This window comes from Chlamydotis macqueenii, chromosome 12 (genome assembly GCF_036417535.1).
Source record: "Chlamydotis macqueenii isolate bChlMac1 chromosome 12, bChlMac1.mat, whole genome shotgun sequence".
NCBI lineage: Eukaryota > Metazoa > Chordata > Aves > Otidiformes > Otididae > Chlamydotis > Chlamydotis macqueenii.
The window spans coordinates 16,101,040-16,113,491 of record NC_141567.1 but is presented as its reverse complement, the minus strand read 5'-3'; the positions used below and the strand labels follow the sequence as shown (position 1 = coordinate 16,113,491).

Below are 12,452 nucleotides of genomic sequence, written 5' to 3'. Positions count from 1 at the left end.
CTTTCTTCCCCGTAGTCCACAAGTACTCTTCATAAATGTACGTAGATATGTATTTCCTCACTGCAGAACAACCTTAACTCTGACCCTAGAGCATTCAGAATGACATATGATACTGTTTTGATTCTCTTTTGAGATTTGTATTTGCTTTAAAGGTCTTTGGTATTTTTAAGCTATAAATTAAGAGTAAATTCTTTGCTTTCTATTAAGCTGAAGCAGTGTCACAGCTACTTGATTATCCACAGGGGATTTATCATAGTTGTGTATTAACCTTAGTGTGGATACAGACACCAGCACTGGCTCAGGACCAGCAGGCTCTCTTAGTTTGGATGTAGTGATACAGGAATACTGCTATGTTGCTAGTAGAGGTAGTGAAGGGCAACAAGCAGTTTCACCGCTTTCCTGTGGTGCAGAATCTGTTCATCAACCCTGTGGATGAAAGTCAGTTCTGTGTAGAGCCAGCGTTCAGCTGAGCGAATGTGGATGCTGTTAGCTCTCTCTGGCAGGGTGTTCAGCTCCAGCTCAGCCATGCTGGCTCCAAACAGAATCATTAGTATGCCTCTGCGTTACAGTCCCCAGACCCTCAGGAAAACCCATTTGTTCTAAGCATACCACCTCTGGTACATGCAGAGCCAGCAGGGATGTGCAGTTGCACCGCAGCCTGCAGAGCTTGACACGCTGGGTAGCAGAGTGTAGCAGGAGCTGGCCTGGGAGGGGCCTGGCAGGGGCCTGGCAGGGCTGGTGCAGAGGGTGCCTGGACCAAGCTGCCTCCCTGCACAGCACTCCCCACAGTGTCCTCTCAGTGGGCTCTTGGTCTCCCGGAGCAGTCCAGCGTCCACGGCCCTAGACAGACAGGTGCACTAAGGCAACATCGCTCTCAAGATTCCAAGAAATTCTGGTGACTTGTTGGTTTGGATAGCCACACCGAACTGTGTGCCAGCATAGAACAACACGCCTAATTAAACATACAACTTTGACTTCAGTCAAAGCCCTTGTTTCACTGCCAGAGCGAGGCCCCCGCATCTCCAAGGTGTCCTTGATTTCTTCCAACTCAAGTGATCAGGTTAGAGGAATCCTGCTGCAGTACAGAGCCAATTGAGGAGTACTGTACAGAGTTATTTGGGGCTGACAAGATTTCAGATTCATACTGATAGGATCCTGATAGCTTGTTCTGTGTGAGTGAGATTTCCAAGATGGAGCTCTTATATAACTAGAGATGACTTTGTTGAGGAAAGTTTTTGGTCCTCCCACTTTCCAAAGCTGTCCTTTCAGAAAGCATTGCAAGGTGTCCTTTGGCTAGAATGACAGAGCTGACTTTGTAGCAGGGATTCTGAAGCCACAGCTTATTTTGGACAATCAAGAAACAGGGATATTAGCCCTAACAGAGAATACCCTTGGAAAGAGGTGCTTTTAGGTGTGAATCCATGTTCTATCCTTCTCCTCCTCTTCACTCCCTTTTTCCAAATCACAGGCAGCAGAAAGCCAGAAAGCAAAAGCAATTCCAGGGGCAGAAGGAGGTGTGATGCTCTGGGACCCAGCCTGGGTTGTGTTACAACAGGACAAGAAAGCCCTGAGTGTTAATGATGAAAACCAGAGAAGTTCCAGTTACCACTCATGTTCCTCTGCTCATGGACCAGTTATTCTAGAATGTTTCTTCCCTACCTCTCCCTGTTGAGTTATAGACTGCTTTAGGGACTGCAGTACTGGTTTAGACACTCCCCAGCACACTCCTGGAGTTAGTATTCCCTGCAACACAGGCACCTATTTGCAGTAGGAGCTTCTTCTCAGTGAAAGGTGATTGTTCACACCCCTTCACAGTTATTTCTGTGTGCCGCACAGTGAGTGTTTCTTATTTTTCTCTTGCATATGAATGCAAATGTGTTCCAAGGATTGGGCATGAGCTGGTAATTCCTGAGTCTGACATTTGAAATTGGATTCATCTCACCTACAGTTCAGACATTTACAGTTGGAGTTCATTATCTGGGCTTCCTTTGTGGGCAGCAGAGAGAAACAGGAATTCCTGAGACGCAGTGCATCTCCTTCTCAAGTAAACAAGTGCCACAAACCAGATGTGTCACCCTCTGGATGTGTGTTTCCATCCAATGACTAATGATCTCAAGGTCCAAAGTAGGTGATCTGAATCCACCCTTGCATAAAACAGATATTGTCTCTAACTCTGTGGGAAGTTTGTGTCGGCTCAGTTGTGATCCTTCCCTCTAGTCAGTGCTGGGCCTTAGAGAGCAATCTTGAATGGCTACTGAGTTCCTGGCCTCTCTGAGCTCTGTGCTGGGAACATCCGTGCACTACAAGGACAGATGCACCCTGGTGTTAATACAGAGGCAGGACTCTCCCTCCCCTTTGTACTTCAACACTAGATCCTATGCTTACAAGTGGGTTACAAGTGGCGAGTGGTAACCCAGTGGTGAAGGAAGACCTGTGAGCCAAGACATACACGCTGCACAGAGCTGCCATTTCTCAGCCACCAGCAAAGTGTATTAGTGCATGGGAGGAGGCAGCAGGGCCTAACAGCAGAAGCACACACACTTATTTATTCCTGTTTTTTGGAGGTGCACCAAAGAATAAAGGCTTTCTGCCATAGCCTAGCCAGAATTGATTCTGATCATACAAGAAGCTCTGTATCCATTCACTTTTCCTCTAAACCATCCATTCCCTCAGGCTCTTCACTCTCTGCTTTTAATATATTAAAGGAAGAAAGGCACTTCCTAAATCTGACAGGGTTTCTCCGTGGCTGGAGTGCCAGGGTTACAGGAGGGCTGGAGCTCTTTGAAAAACACACTTAGGTGGGAGAGGAAAAGTCATTAGCACAGTAAAACCCTTGTGATACAGAAGATCCATTCAGTGATCCTTCTGCAAACTGCTGCTCTGGCTTCATTAAAAGCACATCCCGTGGCTGTCGCTCAAATAGGCTGGGTTCGCTTTGAGTTATCTAAATGAGAATGATCATTTCTGCAATGAAAAAAAAAAAGATGAAACCAATAGGAATTATTCTTTATGCATTATGTGCTCAGCTTTCATACTGACCTATTGAGTCAGCATTGAGAGTCGGATTTCCTAGAACAGCCTTTCATGCTGAATTTTGGATATTTTCTTCTTTTCAGCCCAGAAATATCACTAGAATGGCCTTTCTCACACTAAGTGATACTGTAGACTCCAGATGCATCTTGGGTGCAGTGGAAATAATGGGGTTTAGAAGTATTTATCCAAATCATTCATCCTTATGGTTTCCAGCATTCTTCTCTGGCTCCCTCTCGGTCTGGACTGAGCATGTCGCATCTCTCAATGCATGTGACCTCACGGCATCCTGATTAGGTGAGGAAGTGGTAATATCTGGTGTGGAAACAGGCATTCAGATTGAACGGCTAGCACTGACAACAGAGCAATAAGCCAATTTAGGTAGCTAAAGTGACAAACCATGATTCCTTTCTTTTATAACAGAAGTTTTCTGTCTTTTTAACTACTTGAACTGACTCACTATGGGATCAGTGGAGGCCAGTCCCTGGTATAGGCAAAGATGGCAGGTACTTACTACCATGAGTGGCTGGAAAGAGCAGGACCCTTTCAGAGCAGCAAGGAGTTATGTGGACGTAGCCATACAGTCACGTAACATACCTGTGGCCATATCCCCTGCCTCAGAGACTTCCCTGACAGTCATCTCCCTCAGTAACTTCCTGCCCCTCTGGAGGTGATTCTCAGGTGCTGGGTCACCCACTGCACGAGCGCATCTACCTGCACTGAGGCTCAGTGGAGCCCAGGCAGTGCTCTGGAGGTGTTTGGCACTCAGGAAGCACTAGGTGTGCTTCTCCCTGCAGTTTCAGTCACCACACTATCAATTTTTATTAATAAAATGACAAACTGAAAATTACTTTGCTATCTTATATAAGCCTGTATCAGTGTCTCAGTGCCTTTTGGCCCACTGCCTGGTGCCCCATAAGAAAGTGGTGTTTACAGGTTTATTTTACATCCAAAGAAATGACAGTAAATCCTGCTACATTCCTAAGGAAATTATGAGCTTGGATAGGTGTCCCTGTGTGCTCTACATGGCTCACTTGGAGGTCAGTTTTACAACAGCACTGGGAGTCACACTGTAATGAGATGTGGGGTGGCAAGTCAGAAAACAGAAAGTGTTTGCTGACTTGCCAGACAGAAACCACGCAGGGCTGGAGCAGCAGGGCAGGGCTGAGGTACAAGAGCAGAGATGCGGAGAGGGACTTTGTAGGTGACATAGCCGAGAGGCTGTGGGCCAGAGTGGAGGGGCTATGGCAGGAGTCCAGACTGAGAGAGCAGGAAGGGCTGCAGGGTGGGGTAAACATGCTCTGTGGGAAGCTTCAAGTTGGTGTAGCTGGAGTAAGACAGAGCTGGTTGAAATATACCCTGGAAAGGGCTGCCATCCTACAGATCAGAGTGGAAACGCAGGAACAGAGCTGGGACATGCGGCCTCATCTGTTTCACAGTAGTCTTTGTTCCTCACATTCCTCTGCTTTTTGTTCCCTTCCATTAAATCGAACTAGGACATTGTGTCACCAAATTGCAGGCTGGGCTGCAAAACAGCCAGGCTGCATGTGCCTTCAAACCATGGGGAGGCCTCCTGAGAAGGCCCAGCTGCAGCAGCTGACAGCAGTGAGTCTCTCCGCTTCATTCACACACAGCTGTCCCATTATTTCACTCCTCCTCTACCAGAAACAGCAAGACCATGTGTGGGGAGCAGTGATTAGCGTTTCTCCAGATGAGGCTCTTGGGCAGGACATGTTGACAGGGCTGGGGCATGGCCTCCATCCATCCCACAAATTGCTGTGGCAGCAACACAGCATGTAGGAGAGGATATCAGATGTGATCTGGGTCTCTGTTTTTAGGGTGATGTTGGAGTGAGAGTATGTCCCTCATGGTAGGAGCACAAGCTGTCTCCTCTTTCCATCCCACCAAGCCAGTATCATTGGAGAGGCTGTTCTTGCCTGCAGCACCATGTATTTATCCATCAGATCCTGCAGCTCAGAGGAGAACATAAGGGAAGCTGTATTGAGTTCACTACTGTGTTCAGCAGTGTGACCCAAGAGTATTATCTTCCTCTGCTCTGGATGTTGTTGGGATTATATATCTATATAATCATCCAGATCCCTATGATTCAGGAGGCTTCTTTAGCCAGAAGCTGGCACCCTGTGCCAGTTTTATCAACTTTGTTAATGGCAAAAGAGGCCAGAAGGTGGACTCCGTGCTGAGCCACGCAGGGCCAGCCACTCTCTCCAGAGCCCATCTCTCCTCACTGTGGCATCTTTTAAGGTAGGAAAAACCAAACCTGGGCAGATTCGTAGTTCAGGATAGCAGTCGCTGGCGTGCTCTGTGTATCTAGCTGTCATCACAAAGCTGGATATAAAAGAGCCAAGCACCCGTAAGGTCTCCATAACACACCACTTGCAGGAAAAAAATAGTGTCCATCAAGTAAGTCTTGACTGCATACAAGGCTTTTGATAATAGGGCACCTGAATTTCTCAGTGTGTCCTGCTTATGGCTAGTGCTGCAGACAACATGGCCCTAGACTCCCTTTGCATTAGACAACTGACTGCAGAGATGTGATTGCAGTTGCCAGTTTTCAAATTTCTGAGCTTCCTTGCTAAAAACCGCTATACAGCTCTGCTGTATTTCTCTTTATCTTGCACACCTTCATGTAAGGCTGGAAGTGGTACAGCAACAGAATACAAGAAATACAAGAAAACAGTTGAATCAGATCCTCTTCTAGAAGTCTCTGCTGAGTTTGAGGCCGTTCTTTCTTCCATTTGATACTTGTAGAGACTGCATTTGACATCCAGTAGAAAGACAACGTCCACCATGGGTTAGTGTGTAGCATATATTCAGCAAGAGCAGAAATCAAAGAAGGGCATTGCAGTTAAAAAGATGTAATGACAGAGTTTATCTCTGAGGAGTGGCAGATGTGCCAGAAATATTTGCAACCAACTTATTTTATAAAATGAGTTATGGAGCTTTTAATATAAATTAGAAGGCAAAATCAAAGGGCAAGAGGGATGAATGATTATTATTTTGTTTTGGTTTTTAATCTGTTTTTCAACTGGTTCTGCTTGCATACTGTGACTGACCTGAGCTGATGCAGCCTTTTCTGTTACTTTAGGAAGGTTTTTGACCCTGATACTGCATCTAATTATAATGGGTTGGTTGTCTGGGGAGCTGCCATTTAATCTGCTCCCTGTTGGCCCCTGCAGATCTTCCACATGACCTACGATCTGGCCAGTGCAGTGGTGCGGATTGTGAACCTGATTGGGATGATGCTGCTGCTGTGTCACTGGGATGGCTGCCTCCAGTTCCTCGTGCCTATGCTGCAGGACTTTCCTGACGATTGCTGGGTGTCCCTCAACCGCATGGTGGTAAGTGCTTGCCCCGCTTGCTCCCTCACAGCCCTAAACCCAGGCCCTTGTTCACAGCATCACAATTTCAGCATCGACCTCCGAGCACTAACATGGCATCCCCCAGCTTCCCATTTAACCCCATGTCCTTTTAGGACCTTCTCCACTGTCCAGCAGACACTTGTGAAGCAATGGCACTGTGGGCCTGGAGGATCCTTGGAGACCGTCTCTGCAACGAGACAGTCTCAGGGCTGCAGAGCAGGAACCAGCCCCAGCAGAGCCTGCTGCGGGCTGCCTGCAGCAGAAGGCAGGAGCCAGGCTCCCCCTCCTGGCAGGAAACAGCAAAGAGCAAGGATGGAAACGGTTTTCTGCTGGGATCTGGGCATACTGAGCCAAAGGCAGGAGACCGAGGGGGTTGTAGAGCCATAGCTGGGTCTGATTCATAATTCCCATTACTGATCTCAAGGAAACTGTTGAGTCTTCTGCTCCATATCCACTTGAAGGGTCAGTGTGATCACCAACTCTTCTCCCTGGAGAGCTGCAAAATATCCTATTGGAGTGGGCTGAAACAGACTCTGCCAAGGCACAGTTTGGCCCCCTGTCATGGGATCAGTAGCCAGACTTCCCAATAATGTCCCAGGCTGTACTGCTCACTCTGCTTTTTGCTGTGAGGGAGATTTATACCATATGGTAAGTGCACTAGGAGTTCATGGTACCTTTCAACCATCTCGCTGAGAATTCAGGATCTTTTATTCAAAAGGACAATGTCCAGTTGATTAAGCAGCAAAAACTAACAAAGCTTAAAAAATTGCCTCTTATTGCAGCTCTTAACCTCCAGATTCCCCCAGCCAATTTCTTCTTTTAAAAAAAAGTAATCAGGCACTCGGGCAGAACAGAACAAATGTAAAATGTATAAAAGAACTGCCAACTTCCTGTGCCTCCCACATGCAGAGCCGTGGGCACATGCAGCCCATGCCTGAGAAGAGGTGAGCATCCATGAAAAAGTCATCTGTTTGGTGTTTATTTATTAATTTCTTCCCTTTGCAGTAATCATTCACTTCCTCCTGTTGAAAGGTGCCAGACTGACAGTTCTGGAAGCTAGAACCCTTTATTTATCTGCAGCAGAAGAACAACTCATGTAGCATCTGACTTATATTCCCCCATGCTGCCTTTTTATTATTTATATGGCAGGAGCGATGAAAGGTCAGAGCCCCATTGTGCTTGTGCTATTCAGGTTCAAAAGGACATACAGCTCCACATCCTGGAGAGCTCAGAGGTGCAGAGGGAAATCATCCCCATCCAATGAAGTAACTTGGCCGTGGTGCCCTTGCAGGACAACTTCAGAGCAGCAGATTCGAACCAAGTTTCTTTTATCCCAACTTTTGGGTGGAGGCTGCTGGCAACAACTGCTATTTGCTTTTCCCATCCAACCCTGGGGGAAGTGATAGAAGCTGGGGTTGCAGAGTTACAAGTGTGAGTAGCACACTTGGCTCAAAGGCCAGCGGATGAGAGCTACAACACAAGCTGCAAAGTGGCTTGAAGAGTCAGAACAACCAGGTCTACTGGTAACGGGTGCATGGAAAACCTTCACAGAAGGCAGTAGCTAGCAATGGCAGACACATATGGTGAGAGGAAGAATAATCCAGTGGCTGGAGCACCAACTGTAAGTGGGACACCTGGGTTCAGTTTCCAACTCTGTTCTGTGTGATCCCAGGCAATTCAGATGGGAGGCTCAGAGAGTTCTCCGTCCCCAGATGCTTCTGAGGATAAGTAAATGCTGTAATGCTGGGTATCTAAAACAGTCTGAGAGACCTGGGTTTGTACTGAGTAGGTTGCACAAATGCATGGCACAAGCTAATGCAAATTGGCTCTTAGACACTTTTCACTCAGAGGCTGTAAAGTCAGAAAACCACTTGTGTAACCCAGTGGAACGAAGAGCTGCACACATACTGGGATCAGAGCCTGATAAGGAGAGAAACAAAGCTAAATTTATGTAATCTAGAAAAAGAATTATCTGGGCCAGTCTATGATCAGAGCCTGTGAATGACCATCAAGGTAACTGTGTAGTGAAGGGATAGGGTCTTGAAAGGTGGCAGGAGACAGGACAGAGGAAGAAAAGATTTAGCCTAGGTAACTTTCTTAGCAGCAAGACTGAGGAGAGGTGAAAGGATGCATCCCACAGGCAGGAGTGCTCAGCAGAGTCTCCAGGAGGAGCAGGGTAGAAAGTTTCTCTCCATAGCGGAGCTTTACCAAGAGAGGACTCATGCTACTGTACTTGTCTCTCCAACCTTGAGAGCCTGTGAAACTGGGAATTAAACTTGTCTTGTGTGATTTTTTCTGTTTCTTCTCTGCAGCCAAATCACCTTCAATTCTTTCACTTAAAAAAAGTGGAAAAAAAAATCTCAGTGACTGTCTCAGAAATGGAGCCTCAGGAAGCTGGGATGGAGAACTGGAGAGATGGTTGTATGCCCATCTCTATGTAGTTCAGGTGGCTTCCATTCCAGAAGTTGTACAGGAATATGCCAGTCCCCAAATAGCTTGGTTTTAAAACAAAGAAAACAATTAGTTCTTCCAGAATCCAATAGTTTCTTCTCACAACAAGGTTCTGTCCTCTAGTCTCCTGAATAGATTTCCAGATATGTCATTGGGACCAATGATGGATGTGGATGGCATTAGTGCAACAATTTACATACAGTCTATAGTGGAGTAATAGGAGAGGCCACTGAGTCAGGAAACAAAAAGGCACCAGTGGTTTGCGCTGTTCTTAGACTTTGGTGCCAAGATCTTGATGGTAGTTTCCAGAACAGCTCTGTTTGAGAGCTACGACGGACAGGACTGGGAGGTGGGAAGCCCAGATGGCATCTATCTGTGACAGAGAGTCAGTAGGTTGAATTTGGGGACATTCCATACTGGCCTGGTCACAGCTTTCAGGTGATAAATATACTTGGTGCACAACTGCCCCGATTACACACAGGAGCCAAAAAGCAGGGATGGAACCATTGCAGGGAGAAAAAGAATCTTCTGAAGCTGGTACAGCTAACGGGAGCTGAAAGTGAAGTGCCAAATGCTTTGGAGGTTTTCTCCTTGAGTGTGCTGGTGCTGCTCTTCCACCGGTCCGGAGTTTCTCACCTAGCCACTTGGCAGTCCATAAAAACAGCTCTAATTCCAGTACAGTAGGGAAAGAAGATTCATCACCTCCCATCTGCTTCCTAAAGGTTTGATCCTCTTCCAGGGGATCTGTGAAGGGTCTGGTGTTGCCAAAATCATATCAGGGGCTTGATAAATCCCTAGGTCCAATTCATCTCGGTGTTTTCTACTGCACCATGTTTCATCTTTCACAATTGTCAAAGGAGTGAGTCTCTGTATGACTCCCTTCTGAAATGGCTCTGAAATGGCAGGGAAGGATGTTTTCAGTATTAATTGCTCAGCTCCAATCTCAGGGGCTTCAGCATTAGCTTCCCTACAGGGCACTTTATTAAAAAGAGAAATGCTGGTGAGTCAGCTGCAGAGTGGCGTGTGTGCGGGCAGCAGCATCTCCCCAAGACCCTTGCCTGGCAGCTCCTCATCAGAGAAATCCGAGCTCTGCCGAGACCTGAAAGCTGCTGGAAACACGTGGCTCGCTCCCTTGGGTATTGCACTGAACTGATAAACCCTGCAGGGAAGGCAAATATCCCCATGTCAAATGCAGTGACCTTGCATAGGAAATACTAATTATCTTCCTTTCTACCAAAAGAAGGAGAGTAACTTTCCCTTTGAGCTTAAACCCTCCTCCCTGCCCTCCAACACATACTTGTAGTGTTGCTGATAGAAAGGAGGAAGAGAAACAGATGCAGCATGTATTGTGGAAGACAGAGCAATCCTGCGTAGACCTCCTGTGTGATCCCTAAGTCCCCCCAAGCCTCTGGTCCAGCAGATCCCTCCTCCCCTCACTCAGCAGGCATATGAAGCTGTATAGCAGATTATCATCTGTTTGTTTTATAAAATCTGTCAGGGAGCAGCAAGGATAGGGCTGCTCCACGATGGGATATGAACCAGCAGCCAAGGGTGACCCCTGCACATGGAGTGTCCTCGCCAACTAGGGCACAGTCCTCCCAGTCCAAAACAGGGTGGGCAGAGCAGAAGTGATGATAACAGGGTCCGTTGACCATTCCAGTGAGGGCAGGGTGACAATCACATCCAGAGTCTACGCAGGGAGTCCGGTTAGGAGCAGCAAGAGGTGGGGTCAGAGGCAAGGCTGGAAACAAGGTTGAAGCTGTACCAGGGCTGGGCACAGGTACAGCTAGCTCTGGCAACGTCTGGGTGCCCAGGTCTGCACTGAAATGGAGCTCCAGAAACCACGGGTGCATGGGTTGGGTCCCAGGCAAGGCTGACTGGGGCAATTAAGACTGGAGCACTCAGAGTCCTGAGAAAATATCTTCTGTTAGGTCAAGGCCATGTGAAGCTCTCCTTGGAAATAAGCCCAGAAAAGGCAGGTTCTGTCCGATGTGAAGTTTGTCCTATCTTCTCCATTTCTTGTCCCACTATTCTCTTCCTTTAAACTGGATCTGAAGGTCTGTTTTCGCGGCCCAGCAGTTACAGTGTTGTCCAGGGGAGGGCAGTGATGTTCAGAGGCCTTGTTTCACAGCTTGACGTAAGTAAGGCACAGTAACAAACCCCGAGTAACAACTCTGTGGCCAGACGAGATCACTGCTGAGACAAATGTGGGAGTTCACAAGACTGAAATATGCCCTTTCACTACAGACTGCTACTTCATACTGTGAAATGTTAGTGGTGTAAGTCAGGCATAACATTGTGCCCATAAACTATGCTCCTACCCTAAGAATTTGCCAGTACTTCTCTGTGTCTTTACTTCTCTCTCTCCAGTCTTCTCCTCTGAGGGTTCAGCCAGGTACACTCACGTGTACATCAGGCCCAGAACATCCTGGAACATCCTGTAAGACACCATACTGTTTCTTTAGGTGCTTCTGTAAGGTACTGCAGAACTCAACACTGCCTTTGAAGAGTTCCAGAAACATGTCTCCAAGTATTCAAGGGTGGATCTGAGCAGAGGCATTGCAGTCCAGACACTAAACCTAGAGAAACCCTTGTAACACTGCCAGTGTGGTTGTTAAAAACAAGCTAGTCTGAAAAACCACTTCAAAGTAATTTTAACTCCCTTTTCCAAATGCTCTTAGTGCCTGGCATGTGTCTGAGATAACATCCCTCTTGACTATGTTCAAGCACAGATCTGTAGCTCCATTTTAGCTTGCTTTGAGATTTGGTTAACAAGGAGTCATTTTCTTTCTGCAGTTTAATGCCTCATTTACCTACCCCAATGGGCCATTTTAGCCACTCCAGTATATTTGAAGTAGTACAACCCTCCCACCGTGGGGACTGGCAGAGTGGTGTACAGGGGTATGGCTCTTAGGGAAACAAGCTGTATCAGTATAAGGCACCGTGATGCTAGTAGGCTTGTGTCCACAGTACGTTGGGAACCACTACTAGTCTGGCTTAAAGTACTGCATTCTTGACCTGCCTGCTTATTCTGTGGAGAACAAAAGAGTGTAGAGCAGGCCTAAAAACTAAAGATATACTGAGACCTGTAAGCAAAGAATCATCACATAGACTGTGCCATGAGGATCCAGTGCTCTTTATAGATGCTCAGAGAGCTCAGAGGTTGTCTCCTAAAGGTAATTGCTCTGAAAGGTTTCCCCTTCATGGAAGTGCCTCTCTTTCAGCAGTCCTTGATCTCTTCTCCCAGCAGACTACACTGCTCAGGATTTTTTTTAAAACACTCTTTGTTTTCCTTCTGCTCTCACCCCTCAGTCTGTCATTACTCAGCGATCTCCTCAGTCTGCCGCAAAGCAGGCTGTCCTCACAGGAAGCCGTGCTGCTGATAGGAATTGGGGTTGTGACTCGTAAGTGTAGAGTTCCCAGGGAGCCAGAAGTGTTTCTGTAGGCTACGGGGGCTCAGTGATGTTGGATGTTGTCGTTTTGGATGACTAATTCCTACAAAACACTGGCAAGCTTCCTCGTAAACAGCACTCTTGAGCAGCAAGTTGCTGGAAGAATAGCTTTTAAAACTTGAACCTGCCTGATACCCAG

At 47.0% G+C, this 12,452-nt stretch overlaps 1 protein-coding gene across 1 annotated transcript in view; it reads left to right on the top strand.

Moving 5' to 3' along the window:
• The window catches only part of HCN4 (hyperpolarization activated cyclic nucleotide gated potassium channel 4), a 102,355-nt gene that overhangs the window by 55,389 nt on the left and 34,514 nt on the right, over positions 1-12,452 (top strand). Inside the window, exon 3 of the mRNA XM_086757268.1 lies at positions 6,228-6,389. Within this exon, the coding sequence (XP_086613394.1) occupies positions 6,228-6,389 (162 nt within the window). The remainder of the gene's footprint in view (positions 1-6,227; positions 6,390-12,452) is intronic.